At 37.2% G+C, this 23,553-nt stretch overlaps 1 protein-coding gene across 10 annotated transcripts in view; it reads right to left on the reverse strand.

The window, feature by feature from the left end:
* Window positions 1-23,553, reverse strand: part of CACNA2D1 (calcium voltage-gated channel auxiliary subunit alpha2delta 1) — a 587,655-nt gene that overhangs the window by 132,295 nt on the left and 431,807 nt on the right. For all 10 annotated transcript variants that reach the window (XM_066354417.1, XM_066354423.1, XM_066354420.1 and 7 more), the window contains exons 8-10: window positions 12,992-13,061; window positions 10,358-10,408; window positions 7,312-7,411 (exon numbers count right to left, since the gene is read on the reverse strand). In XM_066354417.1, coding sequence (XP_066210514.1) covers window positions 7,312-7,411; window positions 10,358-10,408; window positions 12,992-13,061 — 221 coding nt within the window. The remainder of the gene's footprint in view (window positions 1-7,311; window positions 7,412-10,357; window positions 10,409-12,991; window positions 13,062-23,553) is intronic.

Raw genomic sequence — 23,553 nt, forward strand, 5'->3', positions numbered from 1 at the left:
GATCTTATTCCTATTGATTTTCTCAAGGGCAAATCTATGTCTGGAATAATATGACCACTCAAAATCATTTAGGACTATTCAATTATGAAGATTTACTAATGATTATCTTGAAATAGTATAATAAACAAAAATGTGTAGTTAATAAAAATTCCAAGTATAGTTGACAAATATATTATCACCTTATGCTAAATAAGGACCATAAACTACTAAAATAAATTAAAGTAACTAATCTAAACTAAACAAGGCAATATACTAGGAGCTGAGGCCAGAATTCATTTCTTTGGGGGTGGAGTGAGAAATCATGACTTCATCTTTCCAATACCTATCTACAGAATTTGCCTTACATTTTGCATGAGTTGCACATCTTTCAATATCATTCTTCTTCCCTATTTTTGAATATAGAACTGAGATATTGTCATAATTTTTAACTTGAGGCATTGAGATAGATTACTTCCAGATCAAATGCACTCCCAGTTATTTCTACAGATAACATTCTATTTGTCCATTTGTGTTTAGCTTCCATATATACCAAGTACGGCTGCCTGCGTAAAAATTACAGAGCTGTCAATGCAGCCACAGAAACCACAAGGAAATACCTTGCAAGTTTTTTCTTAAGAAGTCAGTTAACATTTCCTTTTTAAAAATATATATTTAACAACCATAATTTTTTGGGAGGGAGGGTAAAGCAGTGTCTTTAAAACTTGTCAAGCATTAAGAATCCCAATGTCAATCCCATGTAAGTTATTTTAATTAGTAAAAAAGCCACTAGTTGCTAGCTAAATGTTGAAAGCATAAACTTCATTCAAAGCTATCTGTACTGCGGTCGAAGAATTTTAAAAATGTTAACAGCATCTTTTAGTTTCTAACTGAGGCAGCTGCCGTTGGTGCTCCATCCACATCCCCATGCCTGCCAGCTCAAATGCAGTGCCCATGTTCTTAGAGCCCGCTGCCTGTGGGCACAACGACCTGCAAACACCAGGGAATTAACATCCCTTGGGAGCAATCATTAACTTTAAATACTCCATCATATTTCCCTTTGGAAGGGATAACTCTGATTTGTGTAATCTACACTCATTCTCTGAAATGTCCAGAAGATTAATTTCCACTCACTCAGAGAGGTAGCATGTTTAATAATCCATTATTTATTAGTTCTCTTCCTCTTTCTCACCTTTGTTTTACTTCTCACATATTTTTAAAAGTCTTTCTTGAATTACTTTCCAAATAAACAATGTGTATTTGAATTTTTGTCTCAGGGACTATGTCTAAGGAAACCAACCTAAGTCAAAACAGATCCTCAAGATGGGATTCTAGAATAAAATCATTCACCAGCCATAGGGTAACAAAGACTCCACCGGTAACTTTCTCAGTCATAACTGGAGTTAAGAACACCCTTCTGAGGTTGTAGCATCACAATAGCTATGACTAAAGAGGAGGTGCCTAGCATTTGAGAGATATAATAATCTTAAGGGCTAGGGATTGGTTGGTTGCTATTTAATTCATTTAAAAAAGACAATCTGTGGTCAGCAAAGTATCAACTAAGGGTTAAGTATAAAAGCCAGAAGATTTCTATGGTACTTAATAAAGAGAAAGTCAGTGTGTGCTAGAAATAGAACAAACTTTGCTTTGGAGTCAGATAATTATAAAAGAGGATGCACTCACAGCCTTTTCAGGTTTCTACACAAAAGTCAGGGCACTGACTAGCAAAGAACAGGGCCTTAAAATAAGAATGAGGACATGTGGGAGGATGCAATTGAGAACACTGAACTTCCTCTTGATAGGCAGAGGTAATTCCTTCCCTTAGAGGTAGTATTTTCTCCATTGCTAAATATCATAAAATATGATGTTTGCTCTCCTCAAGATCTGACCCCCTTTCCCCTCCATGGCTCTAGGTAACAAATAAGTCAGGTCTCAACATGATCCAACTGAAAAAGTAGTCTCTGCTCTAGGGAAACAAAAAGAGAATAAATATTCAACAAAAGAGATACAAGATCTGCCTAATATGAACCAGCAGATACTGAGAGAACATGCCAGAGAATGGATGTCAAGAAATCCTGAGGCACATTATACCCGGTCCCCAACCTGGAGTGGAGGAAGACGTACTCTGAGATAAGGAAATACCTGCACAGTGGCAAATGACTTGGCTGGTTTGCCAATGCCTCTAATGATGCAAGATTGGAAGACCTTCCCCAAACAAATAGCTCTGGAGAAAACACTTGACAAAGTACCTATAAAAGTGGTCATAAAATGCGAAAATCTTTGTCTCACATCAGTGACCACTAGAGAGCATTCATTACAGAGGAGGTACTGAACAAATTGGGTGGATAAGATGTTTGTTCATTGGAGGTCATCCAACCTTTGGATGTGGCAACTACAGTACTTGCAAAATGAGCCCATAAATAAAGCAACTTTGTACCAGATAGAGGAAAACATGGTCTTAAAAGCATGGGCTCCTTTTCACCAAGTATGATATAACTATTGCCACTGGTGAATGACCAACCAATGTTGAGTCTTCAATATAGTATCACTTTTCAAAGAGAAAACCAGCAGCTTGATATCAAATAGATTATACTTGATTTTACCCCTCTGGAGGGAGGTGGAATAAATTTTGTTTTTTCCTGTTATTGATACATATTCCAGTTATGAGTTACCTTTCCTGTTCATAATGCCTCATTCCTCTGGGTTCATCATACTGCTTGACTTATCATCATGGGATATCAGCATGGAATCCTATATAACATCTCCTCAAAACAGACACCTATTTTATGGCAAATGAGGTCCAATAATAAACACATGACCACAGGATCCACTGGGTCTATTACGTACTACATCATTAGAAGTCGCCAGCCTGATAATATATCAGGACAGGCTCTTAAATGTGTAATTAAGGCTTCAGCTTGGAGATGACAAGCTTTGAGTTGGAATGTTATGCTTCAAGATACAATATGTACTTTGAACCATGGTGCTGTGTTCATTCATGTGCTGGTGCCAGCTTTCATTTGTTCATAAAACAAAAACAAAAAACAATAGTTAAATGTTCAGGAATTTTAAAGCCAGTTGACCTCACATAGGTAACTTGCAATTGGCCATGATAGGAATATTTATATTATGAAAATTAGCAAATCAGGTTTTCCTTCCCCACACTGGGTCTGCCACCAAAAGGCAGAATGCAGGATTGGGGAACAAAGAAAGGAAGTAGGAATGTCCCCTCTCACCATAACTCAAAGTGATGCACTGTGAAATGTGTATTTCCTATCACTGCAAATTCACTCTGTTGTACGTTCTTTCCAAGAGCATGTCTGTAGGTGTGAGACGACATAGTGCCCTTAGAAGGGTCACAGTAAGAATTTCACTAAGCTTAAATCTATAGCTACTATCTGGTCATTTGGGGCTTCTCATGCAAGTAGATCAACATGCAAGAAAAAAAATAAAAGAAGCTATTCTACTAGTAGCACTTCAGATGACAAGGAAATTATCATGAGGGCTGCTGCTACATAATGTGGGAAGGGAGAATTATGCATAAAACTCAGGGATTCATACAGCACTTCCAAGCTGGGTAACAACTGTGACTGGGCAATGGTAGGAACCACTGCTGAACAGACATAGAAACTGTAGATTCACAGGCCTCTGGGATAGAGGCTTGGGTCATCTCACCAAGAAAACTAGCAGCACAAGGTTTTGCCAAGGGTGTGAAGAAACTAGGAAGGGTATTAGAGGAGAGAAAAGATGAATGCAAAGTATGGGATTGGTTCTAACTCTAGAATTCCAACTTTCTGATGATGTTTTATGTTTAATTTTAACTGTGAACTGTTGCTCTTTTTTTTTTTTTTTTTTTTTTGGTATTTGCCATCTTTAAGAATCAGTGAATAGATGCAGTGGCCACTGGCCGGGTTTCTGACTCCTATCACCTGCAAAGTTTTGTTTCAGTTCCCCCTGTTGTGGCCAGTCTGCTCTGATCACAGAAGGGCAAGACTCATACTTAAACCCGTAGCTCCTTTGGTCTTTTTTTTTTCTTTTCTTTACAGAGACAGAGAGAGAGAGTCAGAGAGAGGGATAGATAGGGACAGACAGACAGGAATGGAACGGAGAGGTGAGAAGCATCAATCATTAGTTTTTCATTGAGCGTTGAAACACCTTAGTTGTTCATTGATTGCTTTCTCTTATGTGCCTTGACTGCAGGCCTTCAGCAGACCAAGTGACCCCTTGCTTGAGCCAGCGACCTTGGGCTCAAGCTGGTGAGCTTTTTTTTTTTGTTCAAACCAGATGAGCCCGCGCTCAAGCTGGCAACCTCAGGGTCTCGAACCTGGGTCTTCCGCATCCCAGTCCGACGCTCTAGTCACTGTGCCACCGCCTGGCCAGGTGCTCCTTTGGTCTTTATGTGGAATAACTTTAAAGTTTATATTCTATACCACTTCAAAAATTCCTCAGTAGGATTATGTTCCTTTACAATGAATTAAAAGCCTTTAACTAACTTCCTTTCATTTTCCCTGACCTCCCTTCCCCACTCTTTTAGCTGATAGCATTGCCTGGGATCATGTCCCAACTAAACTGCTTCTACTTAAATCCATCAGTGAGGATCAGGAAGAAGCCAGATTAAGAAATTAACTATATAAATATCTGCTTGTTTTATATACATTTCATTGGAAATGCAAAATCTGTACCGAATTTAATGTTTTTATGACTATTTTGCTATGTCACAGATCATTTTTTGTTAGCAACCATTACAGTTATTTTGTAATAATAAACAATATGTTTATGTACAAATGAAACTAAATAATGGCCTGACCAGGTGGTGGGGCAGTGGATACAGTGTTGACCTGGGATGCTGAGGACCTCAGGTTTGAAACCCCGAGGTTGCCAGCTTGAGCACAGGGTCATCCAGCTTGAGTGCAGGGTCACCAGTTTGAGCATGGGATCATAAACATGACCTCATGGTCGCTGACTTGAAGCCCAAGGTCATCGGCTTGAGCCCAAGGTCGCTGGCTTAAGCAAGCTGTCACTGGCTCAGCTAGGGCCTGCCCCCCCCTCCCCCCGTCAAGACACATATGAGAAAGCAGTCAATGATCAACTAAGGTGCCGCAATAAAGACTTGATGCTTCTCATCTCTTTCCCTTCCTGTCTGTCTTGCCCATGTCGGTCTGTCTGTCTTTCATTCTGTCCTTCACTAAAACATCTGCTTCTCTACCCCTCCCCCTCTCCTTCCTCTCTGTCTCTTTCTTCCTCTCCCGTAGCCAAGGCTCCATTGGAGCAAAGTTGGCCCAGGCGCTGAGGATGGCTCTGTGGCCTCTGCCTCAGGCGCTAGAATGGCTCTGGTTGCAGTGGAGCGACGCCCCAGATGGGTAGAGCATCGCCCTCTGGTGGGTGTGCCGGGTGGATCCCGGTCGGGCACATGCGGGAGTCTGACTGCCTCCCTGTTTCCAACCTCAGAAAAATACAAAAAAAAAAAAAAAAAAGAAACTAAATGACTGCCTTTTCTGATCGTTTCACTTAGAGGTTAAGAACTGCATTTAGTTGCCTGACCTGTGGTGGCACAGTGGGATAAAGCGTCAACCTGGAACACTGAGATTGCCGGTTCGAAACCTTAGGCTTGCCTGGTCAAGGCACATATGGGAGTTGATGCTTCCTGCTCCTCCCCCTTCTCTCTCTCTCTCTCCTCTCTCTCTAAAAATCAATAAATAAAATATAAAAAAAAAAAACCCAAAAAACTGCATTTAGTTGAGTAACTGGTGGGCTAATACACAGGGTCAGAATGTAAAATGAGACTGACATGAATCAGATCTTATGTAGTATCAAGTTCTACTAAATAATATCAAGAACACAAACAAGCTAAGGATTTATAAAAGTTCAGAAGAAGCGATAAAGGATCTGGACATGCAGAATGGCTCCCAAGAGTAATGGGCTGAATTGTGTCACCCTGAAATTTATATGTTGAAGTCCCAACCCCTGTATCTCAGATGTGACAGTATCTGAAAATAAGGTCTTCAAATAGGTGACTAAGTCAAGCTGAGGTAGGTTAGGGACATCATCCAGTATGACTGGTGTCCTTTGCAGAACAGGAAGAAACACCACGGGTCTGTATGCACAGAGCGATGACTAGGTGAGCAGGAAGCAGGTGGCAATGCAGGCAAGGAAAGGGGACTCAGGAAACAGTGACCATGCTGGCATCTTGATCTTGGACTTCTGACTTCCAGAACTATGAGAAAATTACCACCTATAGTTTAAGCTATCCAGTGTTTGAAGTTATGGAAGCTCGAGGAAACATAGAACAGGTTCTTCCTTACTGTGTTGGAGACATTCCCATCCTGACCCAGTTGAACAGAGGCCTCAAAAAGAGTTTTGCAGGGTTCCCCGTATAGCGAGACTATTTAAACTATGAAACACCTCCAATTTATTAACCAGAGAGTTATATCGCCTATACATATTTTTCAGGGAATCTTGCTTCATTGATCCTGGGTTCTATTGACCATAGTTACCCTAAGCCAGGGATAACATGCTAAAAGCATTTTAGGAATAATTCTTTTCCTCTCAGTAAATATCACTAACCTAGTTACCTGGAGCGCTGGCTGACAAAAGATTATGCCCCATTCTCCTCCCTGCCTTTTGCCTCTGGGGTGCCCTCTCGGTGAAGGGAGAGAACCCACGCAGCCCACCTGCTGGAACTTCCTGCTGCTGCTTTCAGAGACAGAGCCACTCTCCTCTGTTGAATGCGGAGTGACTTCATCACAGTTCCTCATCCCTCCCCTTCAGCTCTGTGAATAAATCCACTTCAAATGTGAAATCATACCCAGCAGTAAACAACCATGGTATTTTCTGCCTAAATTCTATGAATTAGAATGAGACACAGTAACACTCATTTTGTTCTGTTTCATTTGTTTCAGAGTTCAGTACACTCTGTGAGTATGAAAGTCTAAGATGGTTCTGGGAAATGAAACTTTAAAAGAAACACATTCAAATAGCTCTTGGTTCTCCTGTTAAATTGAAAAGAAAAATTTTATTAGTAGTAACGATGGTATTCATGAGTACAACAATGGTATTCATGTCACCTGTTTAAGCTTTTCTGAGTGAAGGATGAATAATGTTTCTCTTTTGTATTTATTACTCCAATTATGGGTAAAGCCTTAAACATTCAAAAAGGATCTTGGTGTGGAAATATAGGAGAATCAGTAACAAACAGAAACAGCTCAGTGATACCATCTTAAAATAGATCAGAAATACCTCAGCCTATCAAAGATAAAACACTATGGAGTATTTAAAGTCAAAGGAGATAAAAATTTTAGATTTAATTCACCAACAATGCAGTCATCTCATACTTACCGAAGCTACATTCACAAAATCATCATCTGAGAGGGTTTCCAACATTTCTGAGACAGATGTTCGGATCAATTTAAGTGTCAATCCGCTAACACTCCCACTCCTATAAAAAAGAAAGAAGAAAGGAAAGAAGAAAGAAAGAAAGAAAGAAAGAAAGAAGGAAGGAAGGAAGGAAGGAAGGAAGGAAGGAAGGAAGGAAGGAAGGAAGGAAGGAAGGAAGGAAGGAAGGAAGGAAGGAAGGAAGGAAGGAAGGAAGGAAGGAAGGAAGGAAGGAGAAAGAAGAAAGAAAGAAAGAAAGAAAGAAAGAAAGAAAGAAAGAAAGAAAGAAAGAAAGAAAGAAAGAAAGAAAGAAAGAAAGAAAGAAAGAAATGGGTCCATGATGTTACTGTTTAATCAAAATCAAACACTCTGAGTAAAGAAGGCAATTTCTGCAATAGCTCTAGACCTAATCAGTAGTAGAAAAAGTCATATTTTTAATAGAGTAAAAAAAAGCAATATTGCCATTCTTTCATACCAGTATCAGAATGTATATAATTTCTAAATAAAACTATAAAAATTAAAAGTCAAATGACAATTTTAAGAAAATATGGATACTCAGGGCATGTCCACTTATTCAGGATACATACAGTGTGGGGCAAAAGTAGGTTTATAGTTATTTGTATAGAAAATGATACAATAATTAATAAGTGATAATACAAAAATAATCTGTGTTTCATGTACTCACAAGTGTAAACCTACTTTTGCCGTCCTTTATACTGAAAACCAGCTTGGTTAGCCAAGACAGAAGTGAGGGCTTATAACCTGTTTAGGTTAACAGATTAAGTCATTGCCCGAGGGAACACATTGCTTTGCTTAATTAAACCAATAGTTATGCACTGGCATAACAATTATGATAATAATAAACAGATTTTTTTTGTGTGGGCAAAAATGCCTTGTTTTATGTCTTAAAATAGATATTTTCTGGGGTTTGATCTTCATTTGTTTCCACTCTATATATTCTATAATCCTTAACAAAGACCTCCTTGATTTGTAGTGCTCATTTCTAGACAACTTACTCCCAACTCTACATCTCTGGCTCCCAGCTTTTCTCCAGTTTTACACTTTGCTGCTTATTAAACAACTACAGGCTCAATGTCCAAAATGACAAATTATTCCCAAACATATTTTATGTTTTTGGTACTAACCAAGGTAGGTCTTAGTCATCCAATTCCCTTCTCCCTCCCATCCTTCCTACCCTTTTAGACAGTCTCCTGCATTCATTCCATACGCACTGTTCCCAAGACAGAGGCCTCCTCTCTCCCTCTCTCCACTCTGGCTCAGATCCTCATTACCTGAGGATCCTGAACTAAGTGTCAGCCACTATGCCCAGCTCTTAGTCACTTCTCCTCCCCATGCTAACAGGAAGAAACTCTGGAAATATACCTTAAGACAATACTATGAACACCTCAGAGTTACCTACTAAATAGACTACGTTCAACAGCTGTCATAATCCTGCATCCTTCTCCCGCCTCCTCTAGCCAGTGACTCCAGGTGTTCTTTCCGGAGCCACTGCCTCTGTCAGCTCTTCCACTGCAACTTCCTCTCTCCACTCTCCGCCCGTGCTGGCCAATTTCATTCTAATTTTAGCTTCTTCACAATGTCTTGCCTGACACTGTAAATTAAAGTGCTATTCCTTTCCTACGGACTCCTTTAATGCTATCTTATCTTAGGTCTATCACCTTTGACGTTATTTTAGTTATTTGAGAAAATGGCTTAGTTTCACTAGTACATTTGAATTATCTCTGAGAGCAGGGATCACATCTTAACTATCTTGGAATCTATATTATGACATTGTGTATGTGATGAGACTGTCAACATATTTATGTTGAAATAATTTTTAAAATGATATTTTAATGTTATTATATTTTTAATTTAGGGATATACATGTGGGTTTCAAAGATTTTAATGTGAAAAATTATTTCTGGAAATGATCATATATCCCATAGGTTTATAACATATTACACTACCATTTAGATTTCTACTTAAGGAGAATATCAAGGATTCATGTATGATATACTCCACAATAATTTAATTAAAATGAGATGTAGTTTAAGTGCATTTTAACAAATGAAATCAAATTAACACTTAAGTTACATTTGTCTAATTTATTTATCTTCTCTACTTAGGCTAGTTATAAGGTTATAATTTGTTCAGTTTAGGTAAAAATGAAGAAATTTTCAAATGTTGATGCTAGTTTGTAATATGGATTTAATTGCCTACAAAACATTAAATTTTGTTTGTTGCAATGTGGCAAAGAATATATAAAGATATAGCTTTATTTTCTCAGGGAAAATAATCAAAGTATTTTATACTTTGTTTTTATTACTCCTAAAAACAAAATCTCTATAGCAGGATATATTATTTTCTATCCATTTCTATCTATTTCATCTTTAACTTTATTAGAGGATTACACACACACACACACACACACACACACACACACACACACCCCTTAACTTGAAGCAAGGAAATACATAAAATGACCCATATGAAAACTTCTGAAATTGTTCTTATATATTACCATTTCTCAGTGTTGAAATTTAACACATTTAACCTTTATCTGTGTTGGGGACAAAATCCTCAAAGTTATTTGAATCTTTAATGAATAGGTGCCAACTAAATGGCTTTATTTTTTCTTATTTTTATTTATTTTTATTTTTTGGTAGCAGAAACTGCTGAGTTTTACAAACCCTGTACTTTGTTATTTTAAATACAAACCCCAAAACTAGAAGCAAATAATTTTTCAAAAAGCTCAGACTCTAGTACCATGCCATGCCATAATTTTTAAATCTGACATAGATTTTTCTCATTTTCAATAAGTTTTTTGTTTATTTGTTTTTGTTACTGTCTTAATATGACTTCTTTGTCTAGATACAAAAGTAATCAAAATTACTCTTTGTTCTTTTTCCCTAATGTGTCAATTCTTTTTTGGTCCTAACACATTACTTTTTCTATGAATCCACGCTATGTTCTCACTATATAAATAAAGGTATAATATTTAATTACTCACACATCAACCAGAATAAGCATGTCTTTAGGAGATGCTGCTCCTTGAATGTACCTGAAACAAATATAAAATAAATGTCTTTTTCTCTTGCAAAATGTCAAACGTTGATATTTGTTAACCTAATATTTACTAATGTCTGAGATAAGGTGTTTTCCAAACAGAACTATTTCCATTCTAGCTCAGTCTACAATGCTCTGCTCTTTCATTTATAATTTTGCATTGTCAATTTTTTAAAAAATTATATTTATCTTAATAGTAGAGATGTCAGGGCATAATGCTTCAATTATGTTTTTCAAATATTATAAAAAAAGATAGATGTGCTTTAATATTAAGAACCAAAGAACTCAACTTCTAAAGGACATTTTCCTGAAAAAGTAATTTACCCTGAACTTCAATTTGTTGATCACAGGTTTTAAAACTCACTCTAAAGAATAACAATAAGAACAACAACAACAAAAATAATAATAAGACTATGTCATATTTTTAAAGGCAAAAAATAAACACAAAATATCGGTAAGTGAGCTAGGAACATGAAAAAAGCAACATAGAAAGAGAGAGAGAAATACAAAGGAATAAAGAAATTAAAAACAAAATATTATTAATTTTACTACCAAGAGTTTCCAGAGGTGGCTATCGAACTTTATAGTATCTAAGAATCATGAGTGTCAATTTAGAATGTTTATTTCCAATTTCGACCCAGCCCTACAGATTTAGAATCTTTGCATTTTAAAGAGACTGTGGGAGAGCTTTAGTCAAATGGTTTAGGAATTGTAGAGATAAACATAATTACAGGTGAGCGGTCCCAAAAGCCAGGTTGCCTGGCCACAGAGTGACAGGGCCCCGGGGCCGACTTTCCTCAATGGGAAGGGCTGAACTGAACTCAATTTTCTACTTATCTCTGATGCCTCTTTACCTATGACTCCAAATCTAACTTCTCTGTATCTGTAATTGTTTTTTCTTTGCTTCTTGCCAGATAATTTGTCAATTCGTTTACAGACTCAGTCCAGCACAGTTAGTATCTACTCAGGACTATGTGTTCATAAAAGAGTTTATAATTTGCACCCAGTTTGTGCCTCTGTAAAAAGGTAAGGGGGAGGGTTGTTGGGATGTTGCAATGGAAGGCAAATCTAGTTCATGTGTAGCATTTTAACAAATGGCCCGTGCGTGCCTCTCGGTGGAAAGATGAGAGGACAGACTGCTATCTGCCTCCTCTGTTTGGCACCTAGATTCTAGGTTTCCCCCTCAAATAACTGGTTCCTGAACCCAAACCATGTGAGGTCATCATCTTTGCCTCCACTCAACAACCCACTGTTTCACAGTCACCACGCTTAGAGAAATATTATCAAGCATAAAATGTAGATTAATTGTATCTGTAACTATTATATGTGATTGGTGCTCATGTATATTGCTACTGGGATGTTTAATAGGGTATCTTAAAAGCTTTAAATACATTTAGTTTGAATCAACAAATAAATCTTAGAATTTGTCTGAACACTGGCAAAAAGTTAGAAATAATCTAAATGTCCAATAATAGGGGATTTCTTAAATAAGTTACCTGATGGTCATTCTTTTTAAATGACGTTACATGTGCCTCTTATAAATAGGTACTCAAAAGTATTGATATGAAAATAGGAGAAAAAAAAGAAAACAGGAGGTAGGTCACAAAGCAGCATATTGTCTATAATGTGAACTCATTCAAAAAAGATATATTCACACATTAAATACATTTTTTTAAAAAAAACTCAAAATACATGTGTTGTAAAATTGCAAGTTATTGGTATTATTTGAATTTTATATTATGGAAATGAGTTGCTTTAGTGGAGAGAAACAAATAATATTTCTTTTTGGAAAAATAAACCTAAACAATATAACTATAACTAGGGCAGCTCCTACAGCCTGGGGTCAGTTCTTGTTTGTTCACTGCTAGACACAGACTACCTCCTGCTCAGTCTAGATGTTCAATTAGAGCTCGACTCCAAGCAAGCTGAAGGTCATCTTCCACTAGAAATTCCTACCAGCTGAAAGAGCTTAGGATAGAAAATTGAAAATGAAACATAGTCAATTGGAAATAAATTTGGTAATTAATTTCAACAATATTCCACACTGTTCCCACATGACCTTATCATCTTTATTTACCTTTAACTGTATACATTTATTAAAATTAAAAATAAATACTGGACCCCTTTACATAATTAGACAATATTCACCCAGATAATGGAAAGAGTTTCTCCTTTTTTTCTGAGAGGGAGAGAGGCAGGAAGAGAGAGAGACAGAAACATCCAGCTGCTCCTGTATGTGTCCTGACTAGAGAATCGAATCAGCAAACTCCGTGCTCCAGAATGACACCCTAACCAACTGAGCAATCCAACCAGGGCTTAATTTTTATTGACTTTTAGAAAGAAAGAGTGAGAGAGGAAGGGAGGAAGAGGGAAGGAGGAAGGGAAGCATTTGTTGCTCCACTCAGTTGTGTACTCTTTGGTTGCTTCCTGTGTGTGCCTTGACTAGGATCAAACCCACAACCTTGTTGTTTTGGGACAACACTATAACCGGGACAGGGCCCCAAGTTATTAGCAACAACAAAGAAATGCACCCTCCTTTTGTCTGTTTCATCTTTTCATGACTACCTAAAATTCTTACCATGGCCTTCTGCGTACATCATAAAGGTCAATCTTGTTTGGAGTTCGGCTGTTATCAACCCATGGAGAAGCTTTCAGAGAGAGAAAGGGAAAGAGAGAAAGAAAGGAAAGGGAGAAGGAGATGGGAAGAGGAGAGAGAGATATAAAATTACATTAAAAATTAGAGAAATTACAAAAAAATATTAAAAAAAGTATTTAAAATAAATCCAAAGCACCATTTGACACATTCCACCTATCCACAATGGTAAAATGGTAAATATAATTTTTACACAATACTTTTTTTCTTTTTGAAAATGAAAAAGCATATAGTAATACAAAGGAAAGTCAATATAAGAAAATTTTCTTTTTCATATTATTCCAGAAATAATTTGTAGACATAGGGATTTTCTGGGTGCTGACTTATAATATTTTACCAGGTGTCCAGAAGTTATATATTTTCTTTCTTCTCTACTAACAGAAACATTTATTTACCTTAAAAGAAAATAGATTTGGCACTCATGGAAATTATGCTTTTAATTAATCCTTGTGTTTTCATTTAAAGTGATACTATGTTGATCTATGAAATAATTGTTGTTTTCTTGATTTTTTTTTATCATACAACAACATGATTTTCAACCTCATACTTGATAATGGCCAGTCCATTTGAAATTATAATTAAAAAGTGAAAGTATAATTTTAAAAAAAATTAAGGAAAAACTGTTGTCCTTAAATTTATTTAAATGATTGAAGTAATTCAAATACAGATTCAAAAATCTTGTTAGTTTCAGAGACTTTACCATTTTCAGTAGTAGGAAAAAATTTTCTCTAAGGGGGAGGGAAGAGAGAGAGAAAGAAGGGAGAGGGGGAAGAGTAAGAGGTGGAGAGAGGGAGGAAGAGAAAGAGAAGCATCAATTCGTTGTGTTACTTATTTGTTCCATTTGGTTGTACACGCATTGATTACTTCTCCTACATGCCCTGACTGGGTGTTGGGCCTGCAATCTCTGGCATGCTGGCTCACGCTCTGTCCATGGAGCCACCCTCCAGGGCTAAGTGCACTGATTTTAAATATAATCAATTTACACTTATATTAACTAAATCTATACTGTAATGAAAATGATTTACAAAACTTTACACACACACACACACACCACAAACCTCAGACTCAATGCAGATCAACAAATGCTGATTAATTGGTCAACAATTTCATGCTGAACAAGTCCTCTCCTTAAACATGTTTAGAAATATGACCCTTGGAAAAATTTCTAATAATTCATATGACTTATGCCTTCCAATGTATTTTGCTATTATTGAGAAACAATGGAAATTATGGAGAACTTTACTGAAAATCAGGTTTATTAGTCAACTAAGATAATTTGACCAATTAGGGTATTTAAAAAAATACATACTAAGCCTCTCCTTGACTTTGAAATTTCTTTCTTATTAGTGACTATATTATAAAATGATTTGTTTATTTTAAGTGGATAGCACTCCTCCAGCTATGCCTGTTATGAATGTTGTCAGTGTAGTTGAACTAAGTTTATTTTAATTCTTTCAATTTACATTTGAAGAAACTTAGAACCAGTGAGATAAAATATTGATTATTTTTCCTTTTTGTGGTAGCACTGGAATTAAGTGACTAAAATGCAGGTAGACATATCAGGACACTTTCAACTATTCTTAAATATATCTGACTCCCAAGTTAGAGTCTAATAACTAAAAATTTAAATAAATTACATCCTACTTTCAGTACCATGTTGTGCTGGTTATAGATTTATTGCCTCTACACTCCAAATTCACCCTTTTAACCTGGTCTATAAAAATGAATCTGGGCACTTTAACAATTTTTCTTTTGCCAAGAAGCACAATTTTAAGCTTTGTCAGCAAATGATAAAAGAGAGACAATGAATGAAAAAAGGGATTTTGCTTCCTGCTTCTGTTTTTTGTTGTTGTTGTTGTTGTTCAAAGGCTCTTTTCTTAGAAATGGAACAAAAAATCATCAGATTTATATGGAACTATAAAAAACCCCGAATAGCCAAAACAATCCTAAGGAAAAAGAATGAAGCTGGGGGCATTACAATACCTGACTTTAAACTATATTATAGGGCCACAATAATCAAAACAGCATGGTATTGGCAGAAAAATAGACACTCAGACCAATGGAACAGAATAGAAAGCCCAGAAATAAAACCACATATATATGGTCAAATAATCTTTGATAAAGGGGCCAACAACACACAATGGAGTAAAGAAAGCCTCTTCAACAAATGGTGTTGGGAAAACTGGAAAGCCACATGCAAAAGAATGAAACTCGACTACAGCCTGTCCCCGTGTACTAAAATTAATTCAAAATGGATCAAAGACCTAAATATAAGACCTGAAACAATAAAGTACATAGAAGAAGACATAGGTACTAAACTCATGGACCTGGGTTTTAAAGAACATTTTATGAACTTGACTCCAATGGCAAGAGAAGTGAAGGCAAAGATAAATGAATGGGACCACATCAGAATTAAAAGTTTTTGCTCAGCAAGAGAAACTGATATAAAAATAAACAGACAGCCAACTAAATGGGAAATGATATTTTCAAACAACAGCTCAGATAAGGGCCTAATTTCCAAAATTTACAAAGAACTCATAAAACTCAACAACAAACAAACAAACAATCCAATAAAAAAATGGGAAGAAAACATGAATAGACACTTCTCCCAGGAAAAGATACAAATGGCCAACAGATATATGAAAAAATGCTCAGCTTCATTAGTTATTAGGGAAATGCAAATCAAAACTACAATGAGATACCACCTCACCCCTGTTAGATTAGCTATGATCAACAAGACGGGTAATAGCAAATGTTGGAGAGGCTGTGGAGAAAAAGGAACCCTCATTCACTGTTGGTGGGACTGTAAAGTAGTACAACCATTATGGAGGAAAGTATGGTGGTTCCTCAAAAAACTGCAAATAGAACTACCTTATGACCCAGCAATCCCTCTACTGGGTATATACCCCCAAAACCTCAGAAACATTGATACGTGAAGACACATGTAGCCCCATGTTCATTGCAGCACTGTTCACAGTGGCCAAGACATGGAAACAACCAAAAAGCCCTTCAATAGAAGACTGGATAAAGAAGATGTGGCACATATACACTATGGAATACTACTCAGCCATAAGAAACGATGACATCAGATCATTTACAGCAAAATGGTGGGATCTTGATAACATTATAAGGAGTGAAATAAGTAAATCAGAAAAAAACAAGAACTACATGATTCCATACATTGGTGGAACATAAAAATGAGACTAAGAGACATGGACAAGAGTGTGGTGGTTACCAGGGGTGGGGGGAGGGAGGACAGGGGGAGAGTTAGGGGGAGGGGGAGGGGCACAGAGAACTAGATAGAGGGTGGCGAAGGACAATCTGACTTTGGGCGAGGGGTATGCAACATAATTTAATGAGAAAATAACCTAGACATGTTTTCTTTGAATATATGTACCCTGATTTATTAATGTCATCCCATTACCATTAATAAAAATTTATTTAAAAAAAAAAAAAAAAAAAAAAAAAAAAAAAACAAAGGCTCTTTTCTTGTTTTCCATGTTCAAAATATTGTGATTTTTCTCTCCTGATTGGACCCATACTGATACAAATGTGCAGGTGAAATGAAAGAAGTGAGAAGTGAGATTAGTTACCACTGCCAATATAATATAATAGCAACCACCATGATTGAAACATGTCCACTAATGAATTTGATAAATTATTTAATAAAACTGGATGAAAGTCACATTTAAATGAGATTTCTGAATTCTTTGCAGATCACATTCATCTAGGATTTTTGTTTTCACTATAATTGCTAATTAAAGTGAACTGAGGTCAGCATCACTATGTTCCATAAAATTGGTATCTAACTTTCAAGACAAAAAAGGGATTAAAATATATAGTATAAGCCAGACCATCACATTCTAGGATAGCACAATGATTTTCTATCTTTTCATCTCAAGGCAAACATAAATTAACCACTAAAATCCTGAGGCACACCAGAATGTCTTGGTGATTTGACAAAATAAAATAGATATAATTTTGGTTCATTAATATTGGATGGTTATTGTTATGTTATCTGTTGGCATATTTTTTTAATTTTGACAATCTGCAGGAAAAGAAGTCAGTGTCCCAGACTAAATAGTCAAGTATTATACATTTTAAAAATTCTCGTGACAAACCAGTTGAAAATCATTGATATAGCATATAATCTTAAATTACTTATATGTAAAAATAAGAATTTTCTCTTAATAGTCTTCTGAGATATCTAATATTAGGGAATATCCCTTGATTATACTTAATATGTTTATATTATGGTAAAATTAAACAATGTACTTTCTTCTAGCATATTACTAATTAATTTGTTTTAAAATTCCATTGTGGCATTTACCTGGTACATTATTCATATAGGTTCAGAATTATAGAAGGTCAGATAGTAATATGGGTACCATGCAACTACCTGAAATGATCAGTTTCATAGTGATGCACAATAAAATATGGATGTTTTGAGAAGAAATTGGAGCTTCTAAAATCCCTGCAAAAAGTGAAATGTGACTCAGTTTAGATCCCCTTTGCTCTCCAATTAGATTTTGGGATGACAGGTGAAAGCGGTAGAAATGACAGCCCAGAATGTAGGTATAATTTCTGAATGCCAAAGGTAAAAGGGATAATAAGTTATGAGAATGTTTTTCTCCAATCAAAAATAAACTTTAGATATCTCTTTGAAAAATTTTTTGAACTATAAATCTATTTCATATGATAGTTAAAGTGTACTATGTCAATTTTTGAGCTTTGATTTAAAAAGCCATTTATACATTAAGTCATAATACTAAAATATGCGTTAGTAACATTCTTGGGAAAGTATGCAGAGTATAAAGCTATTTTCTAATTAATTCAGTCTAAAATAATAGGAGAGTATCCGTGTTTTTTTTTTTTTCAGCTGCTAGGAAATAACACAGCACATAATGATGCATTGAGGGCTGATTCTCTTGATAGAAACACCATTTGAAATGAAAGCTAATGGCATTTCCAATTAGCAAGTTCAAATGCATTTTTCTTATTCTGCAGACTTCACATTATTATTCTCATAAAAAGAAAAGGAATGAATTTCACATACCTGGTCCAACTGCTTGGATCTAACTGTTGTCATGTCAATCATTATTTTAGGTTTGTCTCAGTCATCTCCTGTGGAATATTAGTCATGGTTCTGAATTCCAACCCAAGATAATGAGATTGGACTGTTTTTTAAGAATTAATTCAATAAATGTGTATTGCATAGCTCACAAGATTTTCAGGAATCTGAGTGTTGCTGCGCAATGAATCCATCCCAGAATGGATTCTCCACAGTTCCTAATTCTCATCATGGCTTCCACATCAAGGTCCAGGCTGACTCTCATAGACAGAGTGTAGGTTACAGACCCATGGGCAGGTGTGAGAGAGCCGAGGAAAGCGAAGAGCTGGCCTCTTCAGATTTTGAGTTAGGAGACCGTCTCTGTCCCCCAGTAAATTGTTTAACCTGGGAAATGTCCTATACATAGAAAGATGATTCTATATTAATTATGGTAACAGAAAGTAACTTAATGAACAGTCTCAAATCTTCTCTTTCTTAGAAAAGCAAAGTTTATTTCTCACTCACATAACAGTCTAAGTTAGATATTACTGTTCACAGGGGCATCAATTCTACTCCAAGAAGGTACTCAGAGACCAGTAGCTGGCAAGGCTTTTGCCTTCTGTAACACTTGGTTTCCAAGGTCACCAGGGCACTGGCAGGCAGCTGCGAGAGAACAGGACAAAGCATGGAGAAGGCCCATCCAAGTCTCAGTTTCAGGCTGGCAGCGACACCTATTACTTTAACTCATACTCTACTCATCCTTTGTAGATGCAAAGGAGCTCTGAGACCTTTGTCCCTGGCTGGGAAGTCATTTCTAAAAACACAACTTCACAATGGAAAGGGAGGACAGAATTGTGGTGGAAAATTAGCAGCCTCTGCCTCATACACAGATGAACAATTAGAAAGTGAGTAATATCCTCAGCTATTATAACATCAGATTTTCTGCTCCCAGCAGTCTTCAAGTAAACCATATTTAGTATGAGAAAGAGGGAGAAAAGGATGGGCTAAATTCATAACCCAGTACATACATAAAAAATAATGGACTTAAGAATTATTTGTAGACTAAATCTCAGGACTAGGATTTCTTACACAAGAAATTTACGGGAGAAAATAATAATAAGTCAACTAAGTGCTGTGTTGATGTTGTCTGTGTTACCAAAGAAACAAAGCTTTCTGCAGAAATCTTATAATTGTTGTAAACCCTTAGGCAATTTTGGGCACCCCAAACAACGTGCTATGAAAGCTGTTTATTCCCAAGCACACCCTTCAGGTGCATCTGAAAGGGTTTCAGACAAGAGCGCTATCATGACCAGGAGTGGTCCGATGTGCTAACTAAGGAACTTACTTCATGAGAAGAATAGGGTGGGGGTGGGGGAGGGTCTTTGTTTCATGCCTGCTGAATTGTAATAAATATCAATACAATGGACCAGTGATTCCTCCTCTCCTTTTGACAAACGGCCATTTCTCCTAGGGTCACCCAGAAGACACCACCGTTGCCTAGAAGTTTTCTGGGCAGTGATGGGAATAGCACAGAGAAAGGAACCTGTGTCCTGCTCTGTTTTGTAGCCACAATAGGAAAAGTCATATATACATGCAGAGAGTTGCAATGACCCAGAGATTCTAGATATTGAGCTGAATGTACTAATTCAGCAACTTTCAACCTTTTTCATCTCATGGCACATGTAAACTGATTACTAAAATTTTGTGGCACATCAAAAAATGTATTTTTTGCCAATATGATCCCAAAATAGGTATTATTTTGATGCATTCATACTAGATGACTATTGTTATGTTGGCTGTTGTCATTATTTTATTTGACAATCTAAGGGAAAAGAGGTCAGTGCCCCAACTAAATAGTCAGGTATTGCATGTTTTAAAAATTCTTGCAACTCACCATTGTGCCTGCCACAGTACACTGGTTAAAAATTGCTATACTAACTTATTGGAGTTGACCTTAAATCATCTCCTATGTGAAGGAGATGAGTGTGTTCAGTATGGAAAGAAGTGTACACAGAGATCACTGCACTGCCAGAGGAAGAGATATTGACAAGTCTTCATGGTACATTTTTTTCTTCTTCCTTCTAGTAATAGTACTCTTCAAGTTTCATTCGACTGCCTAGTAAAGATTATACTGAATCAATATCCTAGTACAGGTAATAACTTTTCCTAGTTACACAAACCTGAGTCAAGTTCTAGAGCGTGGAGAATTTATATGAGGCAAACTCTTCATCATTTTTTCCCTAAATTTCTAGATCTTCTTAGAAGAATATTATTTTGGCCCCAGGAAACTACTTATTGCCATATAATATTTATATTGCTGGGCAGTTTGATGTCTGTCTTATCATTTATATACCAGTGCTGAATTTGGGAATGGACGTATGTTTCTGATCAGTTACTGAAAAGTAACTGATCTCCAAACAATGTCAGATCAAGTTTTCAAATGCTGAATGACTGAGGCTTTAAGACACAGAACCATCGATGAGAATCCCAGGCAGGAGGCCAGGTTAAAAGGCAGTCATCCCAATTAGGTAAATGCTAATGTGAGGAGTCTGTTCTACTGTCTCTTAAAACTGTCTTCTCTTGTGGGAAACAGCCTAGTGAAGAACTTAGATGAGCTTTGGAGCTAGTTCTCCGATACTTTTAATAGGATGTATGAATTTCAATAAATTACTTCTTACCCCCTTTCAGTAAAATGGAGGTTATAAAATTTCTGCTTCTGAATGTGATAGCTCAGATTCAATGATTTATACACATAAACACTTTGAACTAGAATTGGTACATAAGCTCTCTACATGTGGATATTTTAAAACAATATCACTGAGTTGCTAAAACTATTCATCACAGAACACAAATTTTTAAAATATATATTATTATAAAATATGCTCAGATTTTAGCCAATTAAAAGCATATTTCCATGACTAGGGGTTGGAATAGCATACTGTTTGCCCCTCCTATACCACCCCCATGACGTGGGCAAGTGTCATCCAGTCAATAAAGCTTCCAAGGATCTAAAAACTGACTTCACATGGTTGTTCCAGAAATATCATGGAGAATACCAGCAAAGGTAAGAGGGTGAGATGACAAAGGTGTACAGTTAGACACCTAAATCATTAAATTTTTTGTTTCCTGTACCTTCCATCTGCCCCCTGCCACCTACCATTTCATTTTATTTAAAAACTGAGTTCTCTGAAGTTCTACACTGATACATGTTTACAGCTCTAGTACCTTATGGTCTTTATTTCTTTATCCAGTTTAATTTAACAATATCTATTATCCACTGCATCCCAGGCCCTGCACTAGGAGATAGAGGGCATGCCCACACACAAGTAGCCCTCTATATCTGCAGGTATTCCCACTGCATCCCGGGCCCTGCACTAGGGGATAGAGGGCGTACCCATACACAAGTAGCCCTCTATATCTGCAGGTATTCTCACTGCATCCCGGGCCCTGCACTAGGAGATAGAGGGCGTGCCCATACACAAGTAGCCCTCTATATCTGCAGGTATTCTCACTGCATCCCAGGCCCTGCACTAGGTGGTAGAGGGCATGCCCATACACAAATAGCCCTCTATATCTGCAGGTATTCCCACTGCATCCCAGGCCCTGCACTAGGTGGTAGAGGGCGTGCCCATACACAAGTAGCCCTCTATATCTGCAGGTATTCTCACTGCATCCCAGGCCCTGCACTAGGGGATAGAGGGCATGCCCATACACAAGTAGCCCTCTATATCTGCAGGTATTCCCACTGCACCCCAGGCCCTGCACTAGGTGATAGAGGGCGTGCCCACACACAAGGGGCCCTCTATATCTGCAGTTATTCCCACTGCCTCCCGGGCCCTGCACTAGGTGATAGAGGGCGTGCCCACACACAAGTAGCCCTCTATATCTGCAGTTATTCCCACTGCATCCCGGGCCCTGCACTAGGTGATAGAGGGCGTGCCCACACACAAGTAGCCCTCTATATCTGCAGTTATTTGCACTGCATCCCGGGCCCTGCACTAGGAGATAGAGGATGTGCCCATACACAAGTAGCCTTCTATATCTGCAGGTATTCCCACTGCATCCCGGGCCCTGCACTAGGGGATAGAGGGTGTACCCATACACAAGTAGCCCTCTATATCTGCAGGTATTTCCACTGCATCCCGGGCCCTGCACTAGGGGATAGAGGGCGTGCTCATACACAAGTAGCCCTCTATATCTGCAGGTATTCCCACTGCATCCTGGGCCCTGCACTAGGGGATAGAGGGCATGCTCATACACAAGTAGCCCTCTATATCTGCAGTTATTCCCACTGCATCCCAGGCCCTGCACTAGGTGGTAGAGGGCGTGCCCATACACAAGTAGCCCTCTATTTCTGCAGGTATTTCCACTGCAATGCTTTTGTAAAAGATAACATACAAAACAAATTCTAAAGAAGATAAAATGGGACAGCTGTTGTTCCAGATAGAAACAAAGTTCTCTGAGAGAGCAAAGTAAAGGGAGGCAGCTTTTGCGAAAGCCTTCACGTGGACAGTGGCGTCTGTGTTCTACTTTGATTGATGGGTAAGAATCACATAACCAAAGATGGAGTTCTAGGAACAAACATATAGAGATATGAAAAGACTGGTTGCAAAAAAGAAAATGAAATTAAAATTAAATAAAGGGGAAAAAGAATTGTAGTAGTATACCATGAAAATTGAACTGTGTAGTAAAAGATAAAACTGGAGGCATAAACTGGGTAAGAGTCATTGAGTGATCTGAATACCATAGTAAAAGAGCCAGATGTCATTAAGAGATTGATGCCAGATTGTATCATTTTACTAGAGAAATGATCATTTAAGTTGTGCTCCAGATCACTTTTTAATAAATTTTTTCCATTTATTTTTGCACTGCATTTTCATGTGTCTATAATTTTTCTGTTTCCCCCCATGTGAGCTCTGCTGAAAGAACGCTCTCTCTTCCGAGGATCAGAACACGTAGGGTGTGTCAGCTGCTTCCGAAGCAGGAGTTCTGCCTTGTTCTTTCTTCCCTTCTTTGAGGTCAGACTGTCCTGACTTAATTAATCACATTAGTTTGGAATTTTAATTTTGTTTCTGATCTATGGAACACAATGTTCAGATGATATCATTGTACTGGCTTGAGAGTACCTTTGTTATCTCAACTGTAATATATCCAGAATACTTCTTTCAGTTATAGATACACAAGTGGCAGAAATTCATATACATATAATATGATGGCCAAGGACAAATCACCATATTTTTAAAAATAAAAGAATGCTTTACAAAGTGGTTTCCTGCTAACTCTGCAGATGCCAGACAATCCACCTAAAACATTTTCATTTAGCATAAAAGGTTCTTTGTCTGTCAAGCAGATAACAAAGACAAGTTGTATGGTTAAGTATATTATCAGTAAAGCAAATGGTACACAAAGACAACTATTTAAATGATCAATATGCAAT

Source organism: Saccopteryx leptura, chromosome 12 (genome assembly GCF_036850995.1).
Source record: "Saccopteryx leptura isolate mSacLep1 chromosome 12, mSacLep1_pri_phased_curated, whole genome shotgun sequence".
NCBI lineage: Eukaryota > Metazoa > Chordata > Mammalia > Chiroptera > Emballonuridae > Saccopteryx > Saccopteryx leptura.